The sequence below is a fragment of the Mus musculus genome, chromosome 10 (assembly GCF_000001635.26).
Source record: "Mus musculus strain C57BL/6J chromosome 10, GRCm38.p6 C57BL/6J".
In the NCBI taxonomy this organism is placed as follows: domain Eukaryota; kingdom Metazoa; phylum Chordata; class Mammalia; order Rodentia; family Muridae; genus Mus; species Mus musculus.
Genome location: NC_000076.6, coordinates 8,707,605 through 8,735,542, shown reverse-complemented (window position 1 = coordinate 8,735,542; position 27,938 = coordinate 8,707,605). Strand labels below are relative to the sequence as shown.

General features: G+C 45.0%; 1 protein-coding gene across 8 annotated transcripts in view; it reads left to right on the top strand.

The window, feature by feature from the left end:
- The window catches only part of Sash1 (SAM and SH3 domain containing 1), a 223,392-nt gene extending 210,066 nt beyond the window's left edge, over positions 1-13,326 (top strand). For 7 of the 8 annotated variants that reach the window (XM_030245256.1, XM_006512837.3, XM_030245255.1 and 4 more), the window contains 4 exons: positions 1,834-1,947; positions 5,107-6,215; positions 7,554-7,685; positions 9,783-13,326. In XM_030245256.1, the coding sequence (XP_030101116.1) occupies positions 1,834-1,947; positions 5,107-6,215; positions 7,554-7,685; positions 9,783-10,046 (1,619 nt within the window). In that variant the 3' untranslated portion in view covers positions 10,047-13,326. The remainder of the gene's footprint in view (positions 1-1,833; positions 1,948-5,106; positions 6,216-7,553; positions 7,686-9,782) is intronic. The other variant, NM_175155.4, reaches the window with a different exon arrangement.
- Positions 13,327-27,938: the final 14,612 nt, after the last annotated feature.

The window sequence follows — 27,938 nt, the reverse complement described above, 5'->3', positions numbered from 1 at the left end:
GGTGAAGGTGGCAGCTTTAGCCCCATCAGATGTTTTCCTTATGACAGTCAATTGCACCGTGGTTCTCGGGCACTGGAGAGATCTGTAAGAGCAGGACCTTGCAGTACCTGCAAAGGCTGGGGTCCCAGGATGCACTTCTCAGCAGCAGCCCGGGGCATGCTTCCCTTTTGTAGCCTCTAGTCTGTAGTCGGCTCTGTTGCTCCGCAACCCTGAACTGCTGCCACCAGGGACAGGAATGACCGTCTCACAGGGTACTCAAAGACAGCTCGAAGCCCTTATTTCCAAGGATCGTTTTCCTAAATAGCATGCTAGACAAGAGCAACGGCCAATCCAAACCTGCAGGCTCTTCCACAGGATGAGGTCGTCGCCATGGATTGTCGCAGTTTGGGGTGGCTTTAGGGGGAGGGGTGCGATTTGCTCATGTGCTTCTGATTTGTTAACTTCCACACCAATCGTTTGCTAATTGGTGTTCTCTGGGGCTATAATTTAAGAATGTCTTCTGACACCCTCTTTGGTATTGTGCATGCTATAGAATGCTTTCCCTTTGAGAAATACAGACAGGAAGTGGGAAGACGATGGTGGGACCCCACCAGTGCATGTGTGGCTGGCAGGCACCACTCAGCCTCTCCACGTGCTCTTTTTGATTTCCTGAGCATCATAGTTCTGGTTGATTGATTGATTGATTGATTGGTTGGTTGATTTTTCTTTGTGTGTGTGGTTGGGATGGGCAGGTGAGAGAAAGAAATTAAAGCCATTTGTCTTTGCAACTAGCTATTTTATGTAGAAAAAAAAATGTTCTATGGTTTCCGTTTTGTGTGACCAAGTGCTTTCTCTACATAAGAATCTGAAGGTGTTCTGTGAAACCTGGGTGTCCCGGGTTCCCTGGGCTCCCTCTATAGAAAACACAGCAGCCTGGGATCTGACCACTCACGTGGCTTTGACTCCATGGGATTGACTCCAGGAAGTCATCTCCATCAGCAACACAGTTAACTTGTCTCCTGACTTTCTCCAACCATTACTGAGGTCCAACTGACAAATAACGATGCTACTTTGTAGAGGGGCGGCTGAAGCTGGGGCTGTGCCATTTGCACTGGCCAGCTCCTTTGCTTGATGGTCAGAGGGTCTCCTGAACACTCTTCACACACTAGATGTAGGGAATAGAAATGCAAGGCAGTGGGAGAAGGGTAAAGAGAAAGGAAACTTTGAACACTGCAGAAGATGAAAGCTTTGTTTCCCCTTGCGTAGGGCTCTGTTCCTCTCTCACCAGCCTTCCATTGGCTGAGATGATATAACTGGCCACATATTGTTACTGTAGGCTAACAATCCTCCCCAATACTTATAAAGCAATATTTCATTTGTCGCTTTTATCTAAGCTCCCAGATTTGGAAAGCCTGTAACATAAATGACTCAACATACAAGTCTTCCATGTGTCTGACAAGCATCGAACCGCACCCACCTTGTAAAGGTCCAATTCACACACACACTGCTTCTCATTGATGGTGCTATCTCTCTGCAGGGCTCTCCTCCTCCAGTACCACAGTAGCACACTCTGTGTTTCTCCTCCCCTCTGCAGCCTCACTCTCCCACTGTTTAACCAAACCCATCAGCATGTCTCAACCCTGGTTCTCTCGCCAAGTTTATTTTCACATGGTGGACACGTTACTTCAGGAGAGGTGTTCTGATCCGGTTAGCTTGTTTGTTTTTTGTTTGCTTGTTTTTGTTTTTGTTGTTGTTGTTGTTTAGTTCAGCTTTAACATGTGCCAATAGCTGAGGATGAAGATCGAGCTGACTTTGAGGTTCCTTGTGACAGCATGCTGTGTATCCATCCTCCAGGTAACAGTGACCAGTCCGGTTCTCAGGAAAAGCTGCTGGTGGACAACCAGGGCCTGAGTGGACGATCCCCACGAGACTCCGGATGCTACGAAAGCAGCGAGAACTTGGAAAACGGTAATGTTGGCCCAGACCCCCAGAACCTGCCTCAGTGTCACCTCATTGCAAGTGTCTCCGAAGGCTTCATTCTTGTACGGATATGAAGCAAGTGGTCAACTTTCTGTTTCTGGCCTTGTCCCCCACTACTCTGTCTAGTCCTCCTGGCTGCTCTGTGCTACATTTATAAATTCTGTCTAAAGTACCTTCAGCCATAAAACCTAAATTGTGAGTCTCCTGTGCCCTTTTCTTCACACACTAACCACTCACATCTCAGTACTGGGAGCGATTAGGCCCACAAGAAAAACAGTTTGCCAGGTAGACCATCCATCAGGGAACCCCTGCAGCTGTATGTTGTAGCCGCGCAGCCTGATTCCAGAGACAGTTACCCCTAGAGAGGGTGACTAGAAGGCCACGTGTCTTATTTGTGGCTTCTATCTTTGAACAGTTGGGAAGCAATCTTCGTAACCAGTTAGACTCTTTCTTAGCATTTACTGAAGCAAGCCATAGGTTGCAGTTTGTTAGTGGGTTAGGAAATCAGTTAATGACCCTGGACAACGGTTTTCTAGGACACTATAGAAAGCATCGGCATATTCCATGAGGTAAGGCTTAGTATCATTAGTGACATTATTGTAATCTTTGTTTCAGATGTGTATGGTAAGTGGTGGGCATAAAACGTAGTTTCTTAGTGTCAATCATGCTTTTGAAAAAATAGTGTTGGGAGAGTTATTTTGGGCACCCAGACCAGCTCTAAGGTAAGGTAAATAAAGGCTTGAGTTCAAATTCTCGTGGTACAGTCAACCACATTCTTACAGCCCTCACCTCTGGACATATTGCCTACTTCATACTGCTAAGCACATTGGGAACCGAGAAATTTACCCATAAGCTCTTCCACCCAGAATGTTCAATGAATTTGGGAAGATAAATGGGTCCTCTGATGCTTAACGTTTAGATAGCCTTGGTTAAAATACAAGGCAAAACACATTAAGGAGCCCTGCACTGGGTCCTGGATAGCAAACAGCAAATCCTTGCATACATACGGAAGGCTTTTTTGGTCAGTTTTTGTTAATAACTTTTTCTATAGCTGAAATAGTCAGATAAAGTTAACCCCAACAGTGCTGGGTTAGTAAGGAAGAAAGGTGGCAATGCCAAAGGGTTTGGTGTCCCCAGGGGAATTCAGTTATTTCTATTGAAGATCTGAATTAAATAAACTGGTGAGCCATCCTTTGATTTCAAAGGTGAACTCAGAGCTCTCCCTATATGAAACAGAATGTGAACCTGGCATTGAAACATATGGTTCATAGTGGGAGGTAATAAGAGAAGAAAACATTTCTAAATCCATTTGAGCTCAATGGACTTTAATAAGAAAGAGTTTTCCATCTTAACTGATGTGCTTGGTGAGCGATTTCCCCGCTGCATTTACCTGTAGTGATCTTTCCGTTAATAAGAAATGCTGCCAGTACAATCAGAGGTAACAGCAAGCTAGTATCTCCATTTATCAACAGAATAGCAACCCATTGAGAAAGGGCTAGTGTGTCGCTGTTGATGAGCGTGGAAATCCAGGCAGGCAGAGTTTGCAGTTTGAGCTTCTTCCTCACTGAGGACACCGCACCATTTGTCTGCGTCTCCGCTTTGGTGGGCATGAAGAATTTCATATGCTGATGTGGGACTCACCAGGAAAGATGGCCTCACTAATAAAAAGTCTAGCATGAGGAAAGCACTGTGCTTAGCTGCCAGGCTTAGGGTCTGCAGGGGTCTGCAACACTTCATGCTCTCAGTTTGAGGTTTGAGTGAGCTTGGAATGCTGTGAAATCACGGAAGGAAACTCTTTCTCCCTGCTGATGAGGGCCCAAAGCTCTTGGAATGCCAGAGCCTCAGGTCTTGTCTTTCTGTTCCATTTCCTTCATCTAGATTGCCTCACACAGAGGTTGTTGTTGTTGTTGTTGTTGTTGTTGTTTTTATCAAAGAATGCCTTCATTTGCCCTAAAGTAGCTATTTTTCTTACTGAGTGCTCACCACCCAACGCATGTTCTTTCCCTCCCTATCAAATTGGCCCGCAGCCTGATTTCACCCTGCTGCTGTTCATGTTTATATCCAAAGGGTCGTGTTACTTAATGGGGGAGAGTCAGGATTCTAAACTGAAATGCCGAATTCGGGATGTTTGCTTATAGATAGATTAGCAGAAAAAAATCTCTTAGTTATATTAATAACTTACTAACTTTCCATAGATCAGACCATCTTTGTATTTTGCAAGCCTTGTGAAGATGTGTGGTGTTTATCTCTTTTTCTCGAGAAACTTAATCACGTGGCTCAGATAATCCGTTACGTGGAATATTCTCAGGTTTATCAGACTAGCTACTAGGGACACAGCAAATGTCTTATTAACAAAAGAAGAGACAAAGCACCATTGATTTGTGTGTGTGTGTGTGTGTGGACAGACAGACAGACAGACAGACACACACACACACACACACACACACACACACACACGCATGAACTTCTTGCCAGTACCTACACATGAGCCTACATAGAGCATATTCCCCAGAAAGCTTGTCACACCGCAGCTAAATACCAATCAAGAGTTATCAAGTTAGTGGCCTATGGCAGGCTGATAGTTCAGGTAGGACAGTAACTGTGCTGGAAGCATATGAGTCGGCATTTTGTAAGTGGTCTCTGACGAAACTCTCCCTTCGGTTTGTTTACTGATCCGTATCCAGGTGGCTTCCTTGCTTCTGGGTACATTTATTCAAGAAGAGCAGCTTTGAAGGAGAGAATGATTGGAAGTTTTGTTCCTCTTCTTTTGATCACCCCTTCGTGGGTACCATTCACAGACCCCATTCTAAGGAACCAGTTCAACCCTGACTTCAGAAAACCCATATCGGCCAAACGGAGATCGTATGGCTTGGTTTCTGAGTGCATTGCCAGTCTTTCCTTACCAAAAGCAGCTTGGATTAGACATTAGCCCTGGCCTTCTGTTTCTGCTTGACCCAGTGTTTCTTTTCCACATAACCAGTTAGTTTCAGTCCCTATTAGAACTTTAATAAACTAGAATTCTTCATAAAAATAAAAATGGGTCGCTAATCACCCCACTTTTTTTTTTCAGTGTCCCCTAGCCCTTGTTTGTACATCAGTTTCAGTGACTTTAAAACGTCATTGTAAAATAATCTCCTTCTCTCATAGCCAAAACTCACAAACCCAGCGTTCTGTCTACCAAGTCGTCCACGGAGTCCAACTTAAAGTCTTTCACCAGGAGTCAGCCAGGCAACTACCCGACATTGCCTTTAATGAAATCAGGGGAGGTGCGCAAGCAGGGAGAGGAGGGCAGGCTGGGACGAGGTCTAGCCCCGGACACTGCCAAGAGCTGTGACGTGCCCTCTGTGACTGATTTGAGTAAAAACCGAAGGAGCCTCCCGGTCTCCATCTGTCGCAGCTGTGAAACCCTGGAGGGTCCTGAGCCTGTGGAAAGTTGGCCCCGATCCCATTCCCTGGATGACCTTCAGGGAGATGCTGATGTTGGCAAGAATGTGCCTACCGAGATGCCAGAAACCTGTTCTCAGAATGTACCAGAAGTGCCGCAGAAGACGTCTGCCTGCACCTCCAAGGCTCTGCCACGAGGCCGAGATCCCACAGCAGATGTGATGCTTCTGACCCAAAGCAAGAGATTTTCCGACCCCCCGAAAACAATGGCTAAGAAACTGGATGGCTCCGTGGTGGCCTCCAACCTTGGGATAGCTCCTCCTCAGTGTATACCCAGAGATTTCGAGGCCCAGCCGCCTGTTAAACCCGGCTTAACAAGGACGTCTCTTGAGGGTCTCAGAAAAGGACATGATCACCACCCCCTGGGCACCAAAGAAGGGGTAGACGGGGAGCAGAGCGCCCCTGAGACCAGGACACAGTCCCGACATCCGTCGCAGCCCCCTCCTGTGCCAGCCAAGAAAAGCCGAGAGCGCCTGGCCAATGGCCTGCACTTGGTCCCCAGCCCAGAGGCACCCATCCTGCCACTGAAGAAAGCCAGCCCTGCCAGCCCAGTCAGTCCCAGCGACTGCCCCTCTCCCCGGGAACCCAGGCCTTCCTCCGGGACTGAGCCGGGCAGCCCAGCCTGTACGAGACCTCCACCCTGGCTGGCTGAGCTGCCCGAGAGCACTAGCCTGCAGGAGCATGGTGTGAAACTGGGCCCAGTGCTGAGCAGGAAGGTTTCCTGTGTCCGGGGTGTGGACCTAGAGATGCTCACGGAGAACAAGCTGCAGGCGGAGGGCATTGATCTCACTGAGGAGCCCTACTCTGATAAGGTATCCGAGGCCTGGGTCTCAGGGCCCTAACTGTTGATTCCTTTTGGTTTTTTTGGTTTGGTTTTTCAAGGCAGGGTTTCCCTGTAGCCCTGTGTGCCCTGGAACTTGCTCTTTAGACCAGGCTGGCCTTGAACTCAGAGATCCGCCTGCCTCTGCCTCCCAAGTGCAGGGATTAAAGGTGTGCACCATTCAAATGAGAGCCAGGAAAGGCCTTGGTCACATGTGCTCTGCAGGCCACGTGGTTCATTCTGCCTATGGCCTCTGAACTGGGAGTACAACCCTCTACCCCTGGATTAAATACAAACACAGCTTCATGGTTTTCTTTTTCTCTTACTTGGTTTTAGTTTGTGGCAGCTGTGCTTTTCAGGGAACAGGATCAGCACCAGAATTGACCCTCATAGGCTGGTGTGATGGGCAAGAGAGACCCGAATCTAGTGTGCATTATCCCACAGCAGGTTGTGTCTCCGTTTCTGTATAGTTTAACTGTGCTTTCAGATACCTGACCTGCATTATCTACTCATAGACAGCTTGCTGTAAGCAAATACCATTAATGGGAGCATATATAGAAAATTGTAAAGCACCATGGTTCAGAACCGTGTTCAGATGTACTGCAGTAATTATACAAATATCTATATAGAACAGCGGGTGGGGGCATAATATGAAAATCGCTGGTGTACCAAAAACATTTCTATCGATACTGAAATGCAGTTCTCATTTGAAAAGAGAAGAGAAAAAGGCTATCAACACCAAAGCGACTTTGAAGATAAGTCAGTAATAATAGAGGTGGCCATACTTTTCTTCTGGAAATGCATCTTCTGTTATAATGTGTCCCCAAGAGTCCTTGTTATTAAATCCTTATGATCATGAATGCCACCTAAGAACACCTCCTCCACCCCACCCCCTACGCCCCAGGCCTTTCCTTCTTTTCTTCCTCTTTGATACTCTATGTATGACTGTGTCCTTTGAAGGGAAAATAGGGAGAGTTGTAATGTGGCCTGGTGATGTAGCGGTGTGATTCTTGGATGAAGGGCAAATAGTGTCTGTAGAGCAATGGTTTGGCTAAGGAATTGAATTTTATAAAAATGGGTTTAAGGTGTTGGCCTGGAAAACACAGGATTGTGTTGTCCTAATTCTAATTTGAAATATTTCTGTAGAGCTCATCAGTATTTGTAAGGTGAAAATACAAGCAGCTTCTTTTCAGGACCTGCCCCATAATAAATGGGTTATGTTCCTTTTGAGCTGAAACCCCGGGTGTTACTTCCTGATAGCTAAGCTGTGTATCTTAGGTGGGGTATGTCTGGACCACCACTGATGCCACATTTCTCTTTCCCTGGGCAGCATGGCCGTTGTGGGATCCCGGAAGCCCTGGTACAGAGATACGCAGAGGACCTAGAGCAGCCTGAGAGGGATGTTGCCACCAACATGGACCAGATCCGGGTGAAGCTGCTTCGGAAGCAACATCGGATGGCGGTGAGCAACCCACGTAGATTTCTGCAATATATCTAGTTACGAGGTCATTACTGGCAGGCATTGATAACACAAAGACTTGCTAGAAACCTAGGGAAAAAAACCTGGGGAGAAAATAATACTGTCAGCCTAGACTTGGATTTTATTTTTCTGGGTTTTATGCCTATTAGAACAGGACTCTACCACTAAGCTACCAACCCGTTATTATTTATGTGTTTGTTTCTTCGTTTTGCTTTATTTATTTGTTTACTTAGAGACATGGTCAAGTTAGCCTTCAATTGGTGATCTACCTGCCTCAGCCTCTTCAATGCTGGGATTTCAGGCACATTCTCTTTTTTTGTTTGTTTGTTTGTTTGTTTGTTTTGGTTTTGGTTTTTTGGTTGTTTTTTTTGTTTTTGTTTTTGTTTTTTGTTTTCGAGACAGGGTTTCTCTGTGTAGCCCCAGCTGTCCTGGAACTCACTCTGTAGACCAGACTGGCTTCGAACTCAGAAATCCTCCTGCCTCTGCCACCCAAGTGCTGGGACTAAAGGCGTGTGCCACCACCGCCTGGCTTCAGGCATATTCTTGGATGACCAAGGCTACGACAGTTCTAGAAAGACAAAAAGGGAGGAGGTTCGTCCCATCAGCACAAGGAACACCTATTTTTAAAATCCATACACAGGACACCAAATGCTAACCAAATAAGTAAGTTCATTCCCGAGCTCTGTGCATCCCACACACACTGCAGTGGACATGAGTGTGCTCTGTCCTTGGCGGAAGGAAGATGCTGATGCATGCGGCTGTATTCTTATTCCACGAAAAAGGCGTGTGGATTAGCGAAGTAATGGATGTCTGCTAAGTAGCTTGGCTTAGCTATTGTGTGAGTTTTGCACTTCTCTAAACACCATGCTGTGTGCCCTAAGTGTATCAGACCTCTGCTGCTCAGTTTTAACCACACCATTTCTGTGCGCATGAGCAGCAGAGGCACCACAGTTCTAAGCCTGATGGTTTTTACTGATCAGATCCTGTGTCTGTCTTAGTAAAAAAAAAAAAAAATTCATGATCAGGATTTCAAGATTTTTATTAGGTGGATATTCTATGGCTTAACCAATTACATATCCATAAGTGTTTAGGGTTTATTCCTTTCTTTGTATTTTAAATTATGTAGTGAAAGGCAGCTTGCTTTAAAACACACCTCTGGACATTCCAATAATACCTGAGGATGTATTCGCTAGTGAGAGCTTGCTTCATTAAGATCACACACAGTCAGGGTTGGAGAGATGGCTGTCTGAGCAAAGAGTATTGGCATGAGTACTTAAGCTTTGTCTCTAGCCCCCTTGTGAAAAAACTCCACACTTGTAATCCTGTGTGTGGCTGCAGAGGGAAGGAGAGACAAGTAGATCCCGGAGCTCACTGAGCGCCCAGCCTAGCTGAATTACCAAGTGCCAGATGAAAGCCAAAGACCCTGTTTCAAAATAAAAGATGACTAGCTCTTGTAAGGACGTGGAAACGTGACCTCTGGCCTCCATGCATATGATGTACGCCTTTGTGAATCTGAGTACATGCACAATTGTACAATATTGTGTAGGCTTTTACACCCTGCAAATCTCCTTCAGAAAGATAGCCTTAGCAATAAGGTTTCAGGTCCTTTTCTCTGTCCTAGTCAACTCAATATTATTATATTTTAAATTGTTGATTAATGATGTACATTTAAATGTTTAATTTTCTGGTTGTTAATATAGAGTCAAAACTACAGTAGAAAATACATTTTATAGAAACACTACCCACTGAGTATCTTTTTTACACTGTCATACAAGTTTGTCTCTGTAGTTCACCTTAGTTAAGGGATTTCATGGAGACAAAATAACAAGATAGACGTAAATGCCTACAGCTTGGAGCCTTATACAGGAAATTGGAATTTGGTCTAGTCCGAAATTCCTTCTGGAATCTTCTAGAGGTAGCTCTATAAAAAGTCTTTTATATCTTTTGAGCAAAGTTCTTAATGTTGACTTTGACGTCTCATAGCAGTGATGTATTGCACTTCTATGTCCCTTGGCCATGCAAAAGGTAACTCACGGTGCTTGTGCAATCTTCATGACATGGCTTTTCTTCTTTATACAGATCCCGAGTGGTGGGCTGACGGAAATCTGCAGAAAGCCCCTCTCTCCCGGCTGTGTTGCGTCCATGTCGGATTGGCTCATCTCTATCGGCCTGCCCATGTACACGAGCACCCTTTCTGACGCAGGGTTCAGCACGCTGAGCCAAGTGCCTTCCCTGTCCCACTCTTGCCTTCAGGAGGCCGGCATCACCGAGGAGAGACACATAAGGAAACTCATAACGGCAGCCAGACTCTTCAAACTGCCACCAAGCCCTGAGGCTATGTAGCCAGGCCGGCGTGGCCCTCCCTAGACAAGAGCCAGCCTCTCACTGTGCTTAGGAAGCCGATACAATCCCTCCACGTCTGCTGGGGTTGAAGAAAAGTATTCTCTCGGGGCTCACGAACTGCAGGATTGGGACTCAGAACCGAGGCCCCTCTCTTCCGGTAAAGCCCTCCTCCCCTGCCCCTCGAGGAAATCGAGGTGATTCTCTTTGATGCCCAAAGGCAAGACACGCACTTAGTTCCGTTTTCAGGCACTGAAGAGCCAAGACACTACAAACAGTGTGTGTCCAGTCTGTCTTTGTGCTGTCAGAGGGCTAGGAGGACGAGGCAGCCGGCTCGTGTCTGATCGTGCCCTTGCGCATCTGTTGGTCACCCGATGCCCGAGCCCGATGGGCTTAGCTAGGCCAAAGCAACAGACTCTGGAGTTACTGTATACTATTGACCATGCTCATTTGTTCAAAAGCTACAACAGCTGACTCTATCAAGAACAGAACGGTCCTCCTCTCCTGTAGATAAACGACCAGAGACATTTTAATTGCTTTCTAGCAATTAGCTTTTATTTGCCTTAATATAAACTTTTAACCAGTTATCTATCTAGTGTCCACAGCCCTTACTTAACCCTAGTTCCAGATTTTCAGCTTAGACTGCCATCTAACGTGTTTGGGATGTTTCCAGCAAAAATAGCCTTTTTTTTTAAAAAAACAGTCTCATTCTAACATGGCTTATTTTATAAGGGTGACTACCAGGCACACGTTTCATGTTGACTTTTAGTTTTTGAACTAACTATAATTTAGTAAAAGTCGATCGGGACTCACAGAGGGGCACGTGTGTGTGTAGTGACTGCCCTTCAGTCTTCTGCCTTTAGTGAGAGGCTGTCACAGTGGCCATGGTGTTGTGAGTGGCTGTCACGGTGGCCATGGTGTTGTGAGTGGCTGTCACGGTGGCCATGGTGTTGTGAGTGGCTGTCACGGTGGCCATGGTGTTGTGAGAGGCTGTCACGGTGGCCATGGTGTTGTGAGAGGCTGTCACAGTGGCCATGGTGTTGTGAGTGGCTGTCACGGTGGCCATGGTGTTGCAGTATTTATGTGAAATCCTAACCTCATCCATCCCCAAATCCATTCATCAACTATCAGATCACCTTTGCAGAAAGCCATTGTAAGTTGCATATTTCAGAAAGATTTTTTTTTCTAAAAAGGGAAGTAGTTTACTCATTTAAAGTTCTTTTTGTTTGTTTGTTTTTAATTTTTTTTCCATTTTGGCCGGTTTTATTATCTCTCATTTGTTATGTAGATAATTATTTTAATTCAAGCAAAGGTTCATTATGGAGCCAGATAAACCACATCCGCTGGGTGTTAAATATTGCATATTTTCAACTGGTTTTTCCAACTTTGATTTCCATGTGATCTGCCCTCTTTTTGTCTGGCGTCTGGTTTTCTAGCAGTTGGCACACTTAGACAGGTGTGCCTGATCCATTGCTTACAAAGTGTTTTTTCTTCATATTCTTGCAAGCACGATGTGAAGTCTCCAGTTATCGTGGAAGCATTTTGAATACAAGGCCCGGATCAGTCCTCCGCTAGTTCATTTGGGTTATTACAATTTGATTCCCCTCAGAAGAGAAGGGCAAGCGGTTTTATGAATAACAACGCCATCCTGGCCTTATGGTTTATATAGCTGGTCCACGTCTCTGAGGAACATCTCAGGTGATTCCCCCCACCCCACACACATTTTAGTGTGCGCTAAAAAATAATAATATTGCTTGGTTTCCTCACTTCCCTTCGCCTACTATAAAATGCCACGTGGAGAAGTTGAGGCAGTTTAGAATGAGAAGAGTAAAGGCACTGGGTTCCTATTGGACTCTTAATAAAGAGCTCACGGTTAGCTTCCAGGGTCAGGCATAGGCCACCCAATGGGTGGGGGTGCAGGGTTCTCTGCCAGTCCAGGACCCAGTCACATGCTGTTGTGGGGGTTGGCATTGGAAAACAGGCTTCTTCTCTTGCTTTTGAAGTAACCCTGGCCTGACCGTGCAACAGACTGCCCTTTGATTTTAGCTGAGCGAAGAGAGAGAGACCTCGCAAAAGTAACATCGGAGGTAACCAGGGAGGAGGAGAAATCTTTTGGGAATTTCCAAGTTTCAGTTCATTCTTGGTGTAGGGTTTTCTGTTTTAAGTCAATCAAGGAGGTCTTGAGAATGTCAAACAGTAGCTTTTTTCTCTCTGGAAATTGTCGCCTTTGCATGGAGAATTAAATTCAGGGACCACGAGTTTAGTGTGAATGTCTGATCTGAAGGGGCTGAGGCTTCTTATCCCTCCCTCCCTCCCTCCCTCCCTCCCTCCCTCCCTCCCTCCCTCCCTCCCTTCCTTTCCTTTCCTTGTATCATATTTGTTTGGTTTTCTTTTGCTTTGAACGTTTCATTTGGTCTGAGAAAAGCCTGAACATTAGCGTATGACTCTGAGGAGACTCGGGGCTGCCTGTGGCTGTTAGCGGACAGGCGGCCGGCTTTAGCAATAGCCACTTTTGATCGGTTGCATTTGGTACAGAATTTTGAATGACAGTGAAAATTGTTGTCTTTGCAAAGCACAAAACTAACCTGGAAAGGCGTTTCGGCTCAGGTAGCTACCCAGAATGTGTGTGATTGGTGTGTCTCCGCTGTCTGCAGAGAAAGCAGCTGCCCAAACTACTATTTACATTCCCAGATACTGAGAGCAAATAGCTTTTCATGGCCTTGCATATTTGGGGGCCCTTTTCTCTGTCCCGACCCCAGGTGCGGATGGAACTAGAAATGATTCTTCTGTGAGAAAAGAGTCCTGGACACGGAGTAGTGTGTTTCACAACTGCGGTGGAACACAAGTAGATTCCCAAGTCACTGCTGTGTGAGGACTGAGTGAGGTTCCCGAAAAATTCTGTCTTGAGTCCATGTTATCTTGATTTTTAAAATTGATAGGGAAGAAACCCCACAAACTGTCAAGCAAGTTATATGACAACTAACAACATTGCACTTTCTGTATATGAAATCAATATTTAAATAACTTATTTTTCTCCATTGCTATTCTTAAACATTGTAAGTAGCTGTAATATACCAATACCAATACGTTCTTGCAATTGCTTCAGCCCGAGAAAGCTGTGTATTGTTTTAAAATTGTAAAAAAAAAAAAAAATATTGTGATGATCCATTTAAAAAAAAAAAAAAGGAAGGTAGACAGAAGGGTTTTCCTGTGTATCAAAACTTGTCTATAATTATGTCACCTATGTACCTAGGGGAAAGGTAAATAAAATGTCTTCATCGAATCTGTTTCTCTGGTTGTTCCTGTGGTGCCTCAAAGACAGATGAGAAATTAAAGGTTGAGAAGTGTTCTGTTTTGTAAAGAATAATTTGTACAGGGTTCTTTTTTTTTTTTTTCTTTTTTTTGGTTTTGGTTTTGATTTTTAGAGACAGGGTTTCTCTGTGTAGCCCTGGCTATCCTGGAACTCACTCTGTAGACCAGGCTGGCTTCGAACTCAGAAATCCCCCTGTCTCTGCCTCTGCCTCTGCCTCAGGAGTGCTGGGATTAAAGGTGTGTGCCACCACGCCCGGCTTTTTTTTAATGATTCAGAAAATATCTTTGTTTGCCTGATGTCTGTATGTCCGAGTTCACGTGTATATGGGCATGCATATGCCATGACACACATGTGGAGCTCCGGAGGCAGTCTTGGGTCGAGTCCCTTGACTTTCATTTTGAGACTGAGTCTCTTGTTTAAACTGCTGTGTCCTCTCAGGTCAGCTACCCCCCACCCTCCAGCTGTCTGTGACTCTGATCTCACTATAGGAAAACTGGGCTACTGCACCCAGTTTTGCTTGGGCTCTGGGTATCCAAACTCAATCCCCGGGCGGCCCACGTGACTCGCATGGCTCACGTGGCAAGCGTTCTACCCACTAAGCCATCTCCCCCGGCCCTACTCATTTCCGGTACCTGAAGCATACGGTCCGCCTTGCTAGGTCTCATACTCTTTTCTTTTCCAGTATACAAGAGTGAATCATAATCGGGGCACCTATCAAAAGAGAACTGTTTGGAGGGCCTCTCAACTCTAAGCTTATATTCAAATGAAGAATCTGTCGCCATAGAAGTGATTGGCTGGACCAATAATTCACAGTGGATAAAATAACCAAACTCATATGTACTGAAAGAGAGAGAGAAAAAAAATCAGGTTAAGATAGTCTAGGAGTTAGCCAACTTGACAAAACTGTCTTTCCAACGTTGGTGAACCAGGGTTGGTATAATAATCCTGATTTAGCTTAGTGTGGTTTGGATTTTGTGGTGCCAGGGCTCGAACCCTGGCAGTTGTATATGCCAGGAAAAGTGTTCTGCCACTGAGCTATGGGCCTGTCCCCGCTTAGGGGGGCAGCAATAACATTTCTTGAGCATATAATGCATGCGTTTGAAACAAGACAAAACACCTCTCCCATCCTGACAGCGACTTCATTTCTCCTCCCCACGGACAGCTATTACAGCGGTGCTGGCCTAGCTTTTCAGACATATTTACAGACATAATGCTGTGTGCATTCCACAGAGAAGAGGACTCTATTCTTCATTCGTTTTTAAATGAATATATTTTAGAAAACTAACATTAACATCATTCCATTAGATTAATTAACCTAATCTCTACAAGCTTGAAAACTTTTAGTTTTCAGGTTTTTTTTAAAGATGATGTATGTGAGTACACTGTCTTCAGACACAACAGAAGACAGAATCAGATTCCATTACAGATGGTTGTGAGCCATTATGTGGTTGCTGGGAATTGAACTTGGGACCTCTGGAAGAACAGACAGCGATCGTAACCTCTGAGCCATCTCTCCAACCCTTAACGTTTATTTTTTTTTTTTAAGCTGTAGGAATTTCCTAAACACCTCTATCACTTAGCAAGCGGGTCAGATGGTTTACAGCTACACATGTTTTAAATCATGATCAAGTATTCTAAAGTTACTTATTAATTTTATTAAAGTATACCTATACCTTACTGTGGTAGGTTGGTTTTTATGTGTTGGTTTTTTTTTTTTTTTTAGTTTGTTTTGTTTTTTTCAGTAACAAATTTATTATGAACTTGACATCACATACAATGTTCTAATGAGGACATCACTTTAAAAATGTCCTCATTTTAAAGGCTGAAATATCACATAGACGTATGCTTTCTAAAACTTCACAAGTCTTTCAAAGGTCTTCCTGTTGCAGGATATAGTATAAAAAAAAAAACTCGGCACCATCCCATGCTATACCGGCTACTCACTGCCCTGGTGGGCTCACCGCCTCTGCCTCTAGGCTAGCCCCAGCAGTGACTGATTGAGGTCTTCCCAGCTCTGGTTCACTTATCTCAGAGCCACTAGTTCCTTCTCAGCCATAACCCAGTAAAAGCAAACCGCTAGACTAAGCCTATAAGCAATCAGTCAGATTTATATATCAGTAAGTTCTCAATTCACAAGATGCCCACACAATAATTTCAGAGCCAATTGATAATTGATATAAATTGCCAACCTAGATAAGACAAATTGTCCTGTAATTATCCATCTCTTATAAAATAATCATAGGTGCCTGTGGCTATTTAAAGCCAGGGAAAGTCTGGATAGCCCTGTTCCTCTATCTTCCTTCTTTTAGTCTCTGTCTCTATCTCTGAAACTCTTAGCTCCACCTCCCTTTCCCCTATCCAATCACAGGCTTCTTGTATTAATATTTAAATTGACTGGACTGGGGAATTCTGCTATATCTTCCCTCTGTATCTTCAAGCCTCCCAAGATACAAGCGCTCCAAAGACCCTGAACCTCAGTTCTTCCACTGAATGATACGGTCGGTCCTCCTCAGGACAGGCTCCAGCATCATCTCCGTCTACAACTCAGGACAGTCTGGGCGCACCAAGTGCAGGAAGGATGAGGCAGCCCCAGCCTCGTCTGGGGAAGCATTTGTTTGCCTGTGCTAGCTGAATAGCTCTACAGGGTGTCGAGCCTGAAGCAAAGGATCTCGTTGTCCTATCAGTGACGAGTTACCTTGTGCCAACTTTCCGCAGAGTAAACTGGGGGATACTTGTCAAAATGAACTGCATGTTGATGGCCAGGCCATGGCTCACGTGGTCCTGCAAACCTCTGGGTCTTCCTCAGTAGGCGTAGCACGTCAACTTCCAGCAGCAGAGAGCCAAAGTTTAATTTCCTTTCTTCTGAATATTGTCTGACATCCATACCAATTTCTGAAATTTTCTGTTATCATTATACAGCTATGTTGTAATGTTTAATATTGGTCAAATGTAAAGAAACTAAACTCACATTAGTTGTCTCATGCAGCCTTGATCCTAGAAAATGTTCCACTCTTATTTATTCCTCTGCAGCCCCAGGTATTTTCACAGCCCGTTGAATGAAGCAGATGTGTGTGCGTGTCAGGTCAGCTTCCCAACCAAATTGATCTGGAAGCTGATTCCCTCAGCAACGCCACCAGAGGCACAATTCTTTGGAAAGAGTCCCAGACTAAAGACTGACTGCCATAAGCTACATTGCGTTCTACCAAAACGTGCCCTTTCTTGTCCATGCGCTGGGGCTGCTATTGATTTTGCCCAGGAAGAAAGGCTCATCAGCAGGCATCTCATGCCCCATAGTCCTCCCATCTAGATGATCCTCACCCCTGCTCGGCACAGCCAAACATCTTAAACAGGTCTCTTCTTCCTTAGGGACTGTGTATGGCCCTGCCTGTTCACAGCTCCCTGACAGATGCCAATGGCAACAGCATTCTGACTGCTGAATCCATCAGTGGACTCAGCTTTCTGCAGCACTATTCTGCTCTCCTTGGTACTAGACAGTGTTCCCTGTTCACTACCAGTTCATCCCCATTCTAACCTTCCCCCTCATCTACCTGTTTCACTTTCTGAATATTCTAGTCTTAGATTTTCACCTCATGGTGGTGATGGCTTCTTCTTCTTCTTCTTCTTCTTCTTCTTCTTCTTCTTCTTCTTCTTCTTCTTCTTCTTCTTCTTCTTCTTCTTCTCTTCTTCTTCTCCTTCTCCCCCTCCTCCTCTTCCTCTCCTCCTCCTCCTCTTCCTCTCCTCCTCCTCCTCTTCCTCTCCTACTACTCCTCCTCCTCCTCCTCCTCCTCCTCCTCCTCCTCCTCCTCCTCCTCCTCCTCCTCTTCTTCTTCTTCTTCTTCTTCTTCTTCTTCTTCTTCTTCTTCTTCTTCTTCTTCTCTTCTTCTTCTTCTCCTCCTCCTCCTCCTCCTTCTTTTCCTTTTCCTCTCCCTCTTCTTCTGTTTCTTCTTTTGTTATTATTATTATTATTGACTTTATTTTATATCCCTTGGGGGCCAGAGGTACTAGATCCCTCTGGAACTGAAATTCAAGGTGATTGTGAGCCAATTGTAGTGATTGCTAGGAACCAAACTAGAGGTCCTGTGAAAAAGCAGTTAAATTCTCTTAATCACTGAGCCATCCAGCCCCCACGGGGGGCGGGGGGAGGCCTTCTTGTTACTGGAGTTTTTAGGATACAAGCCTGTATCCTAGTGGCTCTGAGAAGCTAAGCTCAATATATCAATTGCAGAAACATGCAATAGTGGAGAATGGAGAAAGGAGATCTATTCAATGTGGCTGCATTGAGAAGAGGAACAAAGAGGCTCAGTGAACCCCAAGTCCATCTTAGAAGTCCTGACCTGGTGTTAAAGTTTAAATGGAGCCACGTCCTGGCCCGTTGCAATATGGTAAGCTGTTAGAAGTGGAATGTCATCTGAAGAGAGCAGAGATGGTTCCTCGGGCTGTACAACTGGTCTTGCCTTTCCTTCCAGCTTGAGACTCTCAGGGAAGCTCCAGTGCCTTAGAGCCATTGTGCCAATAATCTTATGGCACAAGAGTGTCCCTAGACTCTTCATTCCTGCTCCACCACCAGGGATCTCCCCTCTGTAGTTTGCTTATTACCTCAGCTTAGAGACATCCCAGACAACCATCACTTGTCAAACCTACCTAACTATCCGCAGAGGCACCCTCCAGACCCAAGTCCTTTCTCAAGGCTCTGAAATCTAACTTACAGAATTAACAAGCAATCCCAGGCAGGAGCTCAATGCCGTAACCGCTGATCACAGCCAATCACAGCCAATAAGCTGCAGTTCATCACAGGTGGCGGGCTTAACCTGAAGAAGGCAGTGGCAGGCTGCCAAACTCACACTCAGGACCTGACTTCAGCCTTGTGCCCCAAATCACTGCCTGGTTAAGTTGCAGGATGGGGCTCTTGGAAAGGGCTCTGGTTCGAGCTGCCAGACTTGTTTCATTAAACTAGTACATTTAAATTATCCAAGGCTTTTCATGCTATGACACTGGCCCAGCCTTGTCTCCTACCACATCAGCTTTATTCTTGGTGCAGGTGCTGGGGTTTAGGATCTGGGCAGTGGAATATAGAAGAAAAATCAGAGGCTGTATTCTGCAGAGAAGAAACATGGGTCTCTCTCTCTCTCTCTCTCTCTCTCTCTCTCTCTCTCTCTCTCTCTCTCAATTTGATTTGTGTTTTTTATTTTACAGTGAATGTTTTACCTGCATGTTATGTGTACCACATGAGTGCTTGGTATACAGAGTTCAAAAGAAGGTGTTGCGTCCCCTGGAACTAGACTTACCGATGGTTGTGAACCACCATGTGGGTGCTGGGAATAGAACCTGCGTCCAATAACAAGTGATCTTAATAGCTGAGCCATCTCTCCATCCCTGGTTGTCTCCTTTGTGGTACTACAGTAAAACTGAAAGGCCACTGCTCAATATGTCCTTGGTCCAAGTTTGTGACAGAACTTGTTATCCAGTGGGTGGGAAGCAGCAAGGAGGGAGTGGAAACAGCTGTTAATTAGAGGAGAATACATTTTGTCTTTCAGTGAACTCTGGGTAGCTGATTGTTACTACCCGAGTCTCACCAGAGTGGAGAGCAGGGACTTTGTTTCTTTTTGTCCTGTCTTCCCAGCGCACAGTTCCCGGTCCTGACACCATTCTGGTGTTTTACTGAGAAAAACACAAACATTAAGTAAAACCTCCATGGACCTTTCTTCTTGGTCTTTAAACCGGGCAAGCAGGATCTTGGACCTTTGCAGGTTTTTCTCTGCCTGGAATGTTCTTTCCCCAGAAAGTCTCCATGGCTCACACCAGCTCTCTTCCCCCAAGTCCTGATCTGACATCTTTAACCTCACCCCTACACTGATATCTTTAACCTCACCTGAACTTTAACCTACTCTGAACTCGTACCCGCCCCGCTCTACCTTCCCAACCCTCACCTTGTAGGTACCCTGTAGAGTACTTCTTGCTGTTTTTTTTTTTAATCTGTCTCCCCTGCTGCAACTTAAAATCCAGGAACGCATAGGTTTGCTCTCTAATACACCAGAAACTTCACTGCTTGACACACAGTGTTTGTTCAAGGTACTAGCTCCTGAATCCTGAGTGACAGATGGCATTGACAGGAGCAACTGGGGTCATACACGATGATGAGGGGGGAGAATATACAAAAGAGCAGCTGCTAACATCCCATCAAAGGTCTAACTAGTGTGTGTGCATCCGTGGCTTTTCTTGGAAGAAATCATAGCAAATTAGAGATCTCAAGGCAGCTTTCGGCAAGCAAGCACGTGGCTAAGGAGCGGTGAATGCAGCATGCGGCCACCAGAGGGCGCCGGTCAGATAGACCTTAGGGAGGACAGGAGGCCGCAGGTAGGGATAGCCAGGGATATATGGGCTGGCAATGCAGGATAGGGGCCTGAGGTCACCAGTGACATCAGCACCAAAAATGAACATCGGCAGCAGAAAACAAAATCAGAGGTGTCTGTCTCAGAGTTTCCTGCATCCAAAACATCATTAAAACACTCTAGGAGTCTGTGATCCACTAAAAACCCTGTTGTTTTTTTTTTTAAAGACTTTTTACAAAATCGTGTGCATGTGCGTTTGTGTTCTGGTTTTAAACTTAGGTAGTCTGGTGTGGCAGAGAGCCCTTCTTACCCTCTGAGCCATCTTGCTACTCCAGGTTTCATTTTTTGTTAGAATAGTATTTTATAGCTCATGCCCAGAATAGCCCGACATTATAATGGGAGCAGTGGCCATCGTTCCATCCCGTGTTCACGGAGCACCTAGATACCTGAGAACATTCAGCCTTCACAATGTGCTTGCGGTCCATGTCACAGGCTGAGGGGACTGCCATCAGAGGCTTTGGGTGGAAAAAATGTCACATAACTTGGGCCTTATGACCTTGTTTTGTTCTGATGCCGATTGGTGATTTGCCCTGTGCTTAAATGGGAATTCAACAGTTGGTTTTTGACTGGTCAATAAAGAGCCTGTGGCCAATGGCTGGGCAGGGGAATAGAGGTGGGACTTTTAGGATTCCCAAGAAAGAAATGCAGAGACAGGGAGAAGAAAGGGGTTCCCCCTTTAGGAGGGGAAGGAGACAGACCTGCATCGGGAAAAGATGCTTGAGGGAGGGAATCGGGGATGTGTAAGAATCAAGGAGAGCAGCCCCAGGGGCCAAGCCCTCATTGGGCCCGGGTAGCAGAGATGAAATATAGATCTAGCAAGTATTAACTCAGGAATGTCAGAGGGGAGTGTGTTAGCCACGTGGAGGTTCAAGAGTGGGCCAGCCATTGAGCTAGCTGAACCATACTAAAATATAAAGGTTGCACGTGTGTGTCTTTCCTTCATGAGTCCAGAGCTCTTGGGCGGGTGCAGGGACAGGAGAATAGAGCGGACTTTAAGTATTTACTGCCACAGATGCCCTTTGTCTTAACTGCTGCTACACACTTCCCCTGTTCTCCAAGCTGCATATTAAAACTACGTGGTGTCAGTCAGGCTCCTGGGGATCAATCAGAAAGTGAGAGATGCACATTTAGAGATGTAGTGCTGAAAGATGGCTTGAGTACCCACACGAACTAGTTAGAAATAGGAAAGCTACAGGGCATGCCACCAGCATGAGCAGGCTGGGACTCTCGGAAGCCAAAGGAAGCTACGGTCCACACACAATTTCTTCATCAAATAGGATGCCTCCATTCAGTCTGAAGACATATCAAAACCAAGCCAGATCCTCCCAGGCTGTCTCCCGTGCCTAAGGCGGATGGTAAGAACGCCAACTACACCTACCAAGTCCTGTAAATCAACACTGGGGTTGGTGTTCGACAGGATTCAAATCAAGGTATCAAACTTGCTCCCTCACCAACTCAATCACAACTGGGAACCTCTGGGTTCATCGGGTGGGACATCCGAGAGACCCAAAGGGACAACTGAGTCTGAACCAGCCTCTTGCATTGTTTTTTTCGAACTCTCCAGGTGATTCTAACACATAATGAGGGGTAAGGAGTACGTCTCCTGGACCTTCGGAGTGCTCACCTTGTTTGGACTGTATCAAGATCACCTAGAGCAGGCCTGCTTTGGCTGTGTGTTCTCTGACCCCAGATAGGTCACTCTATCACCCAGCACCTTCTATCTGATCAAGGAAAGAATGTAGGTGATAGCCCACCCCTGGCCCACCAGCTTGATGCCCACAGCCACCCCCAGCTCTCTTGTGTTTGCCTTCAATCCCTCAGAGTGGCTATTACAAAGTAGTCATAGTACTGAAGACCATACTGACCCCTTTCCTCAAAACAGCAGTGAGCCCAGGACCCAATTCAGGCCAATGAGACAAGATATTTCTCTCACTAATGGAAAAAGATCTGTGCACCTCACAGGCAGCTGGAGAGGATGGGAGCATACATGTGGCTTTCCCTGTGAGCTGGGGCTGAGGAAGACACAACCCCACCTGCTGAGGAGGTGGTGCCCAGGGTCTCCTCTGCTTCCTTCTGTGAGTGAATGTGAATACCTGCTCTCTTTAGCACTGATCAAGACAGGGAAGTTGACGATGATTCTGCCTTGGCGTTGGTGGGGTCCTGGTAAGATCTTGGAGATGGACTGACCTGGACTCCCTCTGACTGTAGCACCTGCAGATATAGAAACATCTCTATTGTGCTCTGGCCTCCTGCAGGAAATTAAAGTCCTAAAGCTCGTGGTCAAAGCTCCACACCAATCATGTGTGCTTTGTCTCCTCAGTGGCTCTGGAATATCCCACAGTGGATTCCTATGTGCATCCTGGCTTGGATTTCTTACCTCACTCAGATCTCTCTCTCCAGCCCTCTTTCTCTGCCCACCTGTGATGGCCGCTCCTGGTTGTCAGCTTGACTCCATCTGGAAGGAACAACAATCCAGAAATGGAAGGCACACCTATGAGAGATTATTTTTGCCTGGTTTAAAGTGGGTGAATCTACTTCTAGGCTGGGACTTTGAGGTGGGAAGACATAAACCTTTGATCTGGATCTCGAGGTGAGAAGACACACATTTAATCTGGTCCACACCTTCTGCTGGAAGCCAGTATAAGGATGAGCAAGAAGGAAGAAGTCCACCAGCCAGCCAGCCTTGTGGACTGAGCAACTACTGGATTCTTGGACTTTCTGTTCACAACAGCCATTGTTGGGTTGGCTGGGCTGTAGCCCATAAGTTATTTCAATAACTGTTCTCAACCTTCCTAATGCTGCAACCCTTTTAATAGTTCCTTGTGTGCTAGTGACCCCACCATAGAATTATTGCATTGTTACTTTGTAACTGTCATTTTGCTACTGTTGCGAATCATAATGTAAATATTTGATATGCAGGATGTCCCGCATGTGAATCCTGTGAAAGGGTCATTTGGCCTGAAGGGGTTGAAATGTGACCCACAGGTTGAAAACCACTGGCATTGATGTGTGTGTGTGTGTGTGTGTGTGTGTGTGTGTGTGTGTGTTGAGAGAGAGAGAGAGAGAGAGAGAGAGAGAGAGAGAGAGAGAGAGAGAGAGATTCATCCTATAAGACCTGTTACTCTAGAGAACACTGGATAATACAGATTTTGGTACTAGAAGTGGTTTTAGAAGGAGAGAAAGGTGATTCTTTTAAGTGTCTGGAATAGGCTTTTTTTCATTTTGCCAACACTTATGGCTACAAAGCCCCTCCAGACATTTCCTCTCCCGGCAGCTTGGAGACTACTGAAAATCCATGGTGTGAACTATATTACAAACTTGATTGTCCGATTAACCAATTGTGAGTGGCAAGTTGGTGACTCTGTATATGAAACTTTTGACAGTTTGGGGGAAAATACTGATGCTGGCTGGTTATCCTTAGTATCTCTGAATAGATTGATAAAGGATAAAGGTTAGTTATCCTTAGTATCTCTGAATAGATTGATAAAGGATAAAGGTTAGTTATCCTTAGTATCTCTGAATAGATTGATAAAGGATAAAGGTTAGTTATCCTTAGTATCTCTGAATAGATTGATAAAGGATAAAGGTTAGTTATCCTTAGTGTCTCTGAATAGATTGATAAAGGATAAAGGTTAGTTATCCTTAGTGTCTCTGGATAGATTGATAAAGGGTAGGGTTGAACTCCACGATAAAGTTAAGCAACTTCTAGCATCTCAGAATACCTTGAAGGACAACCAAAGAACTTAGTGATAAAATTGACTGACTCCAGGTGCACATCAACACTAGAAAGCTTTCTAAGTGGGCCCTGGAACAGAATCTTCTCCCCAGCAGCCACAGGGCTTAAGTTGCAGAAAATCAAACTGAAGTCCTCATTATAAGGTTGACTGAATTACATCAAAAATTACATCGAGAAATGTTTCCGCCTCGGAGGTTGTCAGCAGTTAAAAGAAGGGCATAATTGGTAAAGAATGGGATCCTACAACTTGGGCTGGGGATGTGTGGGAAGACCCTGTTTGATGCTGAGAATTTTGAACTCTCAGATTCTCAAGGGTTTACCTCACCTGAGGAAGTAGTACCCTCAGTAGTACCCTTGAAATATTGGCTCCTTCACCTGAGGAAATTAATCCTTCATATCTGCTACACCAGCAGTGTAGATCTCTGAAGGACATACCAGGAAGGACAATACTGATGTCCCTCAGAACCCAGCAACAGTTGCCTTTAGACATAATCAGACGTAAGGAACACAGGCTCCTAGAGGCGAGGTGGAAAGTATAGGTCAGAAGGAGGTGCGCCGCTCTAATAAGAGCTTAATGCGTTTGCTAATTTCATTCAAGCAGAAGTCTGGGGAGTATGTGTAGAAATGGCTTTTAAGAGTGAAAGGAACATAAAACTAGATCAGGCTGAGTTTTTTGCTATGGGTCCTCTGAGCAGATATGAAGGATTAATTTCCTTGGGTGAAGAGGGCAATATTTCAAGGCTACTATTGAGGGTACTACTTCCTCAGGTAAGATAAACCCTAAAGTCTAGGCTTAATATGGAAACTCCGGGAGTTTTTGTTTCAGTTCTGTTTTGTTTTGTTTTGTTTTGTTTTAAAATAAGATGTCAAAAGTTTGCTTGAGTCGTTGGCTGAAGCATTTATCAAAAGATGGCCTATGGAAAAGGAGTTGGAGATACCTGACATACCTTGGTTTAGTGTGTTGACGGGATGTTCAGGCTCATGGACACTAGAATGGGTACACTGTGTAAAACCTAATCCTCCACATTGGGAAGGCCTTCTCCTTCATTAATCCTATAAAATCCAAAAGTCTGAGGGGGCACCAGCACATTGAAGAGTTTGGGTTTTTAGCTTGGGGTTTTTTGTTTGTTTTGTTTTGTTTTGTTTTGTTTTGTTTTGTTTTGTTTTGTTTTATGAAGCAGAGTTTCTCCATCTCGAAATTAGCTCTGTAGACCAGGCTGGCCTTGAATTCACAGAGGTCTGTCCCCCACCCAACCGCGTACCTCAGCTTCTCGAGTGCTGGGGTCAAAGGCGTGCTCCACCACAGCCCACAGGTGAAGGGTTTGTTGTCCTTCTTTTCCTTGAGGTAGACCTTAGGGCTGGAGATGCTGCTGCTCAATTGGCTGAATTGAATGCAGTGGGCTTACTGGGGCCCTGAGGTAGCAAGGGCCAGGTGTCAGCACCGAATCACCAAAGGTGAAGGCAGTTATAGTCATGGGCAGCACAGACTGAACAACGTTCATAGTGGTCTTCTCCATAATGGTCAACACAGGCAAGGTGAATTTCATGGTGGCAGGACCTGTGGGGACAGTTAGTAAATGGCTAACCAACTATGGTGTTTCCAGGCATGAAATAAACAAGCCTACTGAATTTCTGTTTGATCTGTATAAGCAGAAAAAAATTCATACAAATGAAAGAAGGGTTACATTGCATCATAGCAAAAGGCAGTCTTAGTTCATGAACTAATTTATCGACTTGAGCCCGTTTGCAGACCCAGAAACCCTGAATGGAGGAGTGGCCAGGTTCCCTGAGGAAGATTTTGATAAAGTGCCTAAAATAGAGCTGTGAGTTCTACATCTTAATCTACAGACAGCCAGAGGAGTCTGTGTGGGGTGGGGGTGGGGACACTGGGCATAGCTTGAGCATATATAAACTCAAAGCACATTTCCACTGAGACACATTTGCTCTAACAAGGCCACACCTACTCCACAAGGCAAACTTCCTAATAGTGCCACTCCCTCTGGGCCAAGCATTCAAACACAGAAGTCTACGGGAACCAAACCTATTCAAACCACCACATTTCACTCTCTGGCCACCTAGGCTTGTAGCTATAACATAATATAAAATGCATTTAGTCTAACTTCAAAAGTCCCCATAGTCTATCACAGTCTCAACAATGTTTAAAAGTTCAAAATCTCTTCTGAAATTCATGCCATCTCTTAACTATAACCCCCCTACAATCAAAAGAAAACAGCAGTTCACATACTTCCAACATATCACGGCACAGGATATAATGACTGTTCCAGATCATAGGAAATGGGGCACAGTGAGGAAATACTGGACCAAAGCAAGATAAAAACCAGCTGGGCAAACTCCAAACTCTCCATTTCTGTGTCTGATGTCAAAGCACTCTTCAGATCTCCTAGTCCTTTCAAGTTTGTTGACTGCAACACACTTGTTTCTCTGGGCTGGTTCCACTCCCTGTTATCAGCTATCCTTGGGAGGTATCCCATGACTCTGGCATCTCTAACATCTTGGGGTCTCCAAGGCAATCCATGCCTCACCTTCATAGTTTCATACAATGGCATCCCTAGGCCTCTATGCAGGGATACCCCTGGCACAGTCCTGGCATCAGCAGCTTTCCTTAGTCACAGAGGGAAATTCCATCCTTCATTCTAAAGCCAGAACCACATGGCCAAAGTTACCAAGTTTTGCTACTTGCTGGGGCTGGAACATGCCCCCCCCCCCCCCGTTCAATTGCATCTTTATTTTCTGTTTTCAATGGTTTCCTTCACTGCCTAAGCTTGGCTGTCATTGAACTTGCACTGTAGACCAGACTGGCCTTGAACTCATGCCTCTGTCTTCTAATTGCTGGGATTAAAGGAGTATACAACCTAAGCCTTTTCTTAATTACTTTTGATTATAGGCCTTTATAAGCATGGTCACTATGGGCTCAAGATCAAGATTAAAGGCATGTGTTGATCTGGATCAAAAGTGTGTGTCATCCCATCTTAAAATTCATATTGAAAGCCCATATCTTCTACCCTCAAGATCCAGTCCAAAGAGATGTTATTTTCCTGCCTCTAGATCTGGATGAGGTGTGCCCTCCACTTCTGGCTTGTAGTTCTAGATATACTCAAGGTGACAACTGAAAATAGCCATCATAATCCACCCCTTCTAAACCTGACGCACAATCATGTATCCTTATGTCTAAATGAAAATAATAACCAGGTCATAATAACACCTAGAATGATATAACTATTCATCCTACAAACACAAACACATTGCAAATTTAGAATAGGTGGCAATGTCCCTTGGGGAACATCCTTTTCACAAGATGGAAGCTTAGCTGGGTGGGAGCTTGCTCTGAGGTCACCACTCCCTTATTTCCATTTAATATCTTTAATCTAGTTATGTCCTTGAACACAATATTTAGCTCCATTCCACTTTCTGATGCCCCTTTCATCCTTGAACCACACATTTGTATCTTTTTCCTTTCTCAGCTTGCTAGTTTGATAACAACAACAACAAAAACAAAACAAAACAAAACAAAACAAAACAAAACAAAACAAAACAAAAAGGAAACCACTTTTCATACAAGTGAACCACAGAACAGTCTGTGTGAGGCTGTTTTGAGATTTCCTTTGTCAGTGCACAAAGTAGAAACTTCTAGTTTCTTTGGAAAGTCAGTTTATGTCAAAGAACATTTTGCTGAAGCAGACATAGGTGAAAGGATATTTTGCTAAAGCCAGCACATGAAAGGATGCATGATGAAGGATTCTTTGCTAACGACAGGCATGTATTGCACCTTACATTGCATTGCTGAACTGTGTTTGTCATGACTCCATAGAAAGAAATACACCAAGAAAACTTTCTGGTGGTGCTCTGGTGTCTTCTTGCCACTTCTGCAGACTCATATCAGCTGATACAGGCTGATGTGGAGTCTCACGAAGACAGATTCACACGGTAAAGCAAGACCTGTGGGAGGACGTGATGTTTGGGGCTTGCATAGCTAGCTGTGCAATGCATCGTAGGCTTCTCATCTTCTTCACTGATCTTCACTTCATGGAGAAGAGGCACAACAGAGAACTTCTCCTGGCATCCCTGCTGGTCCTGTTGTTCCTGCTGACTCAGTGGAAGCCTGGATGCTTTTGCTATGCTGACTCATGTTTGCTCTCCTGACACTACTTACTGGACTGCTGGTATACTTGCGAACTGTTTGTGAGTAGATTGAGCTGCCACTGCTGATTCCTGTCAACTGAGCTGCTGATCTCCTGACAACACGGATTGGATTTGCTCCAAAGAACAATTTCTAAACAGGTCCACTTCCCCTGTATCCTAATAACCTTTCTTTTCCACTACCTCTGGTGAGTTGTGGTCTAGAAGGGAGTTAAAGCATTTAAGAACCATTATTAAAAGTAGGTTTTGAAAAATTTAAGCTTACAAATGCAGTTAATCCAAATCCCTTCACTTTAGCC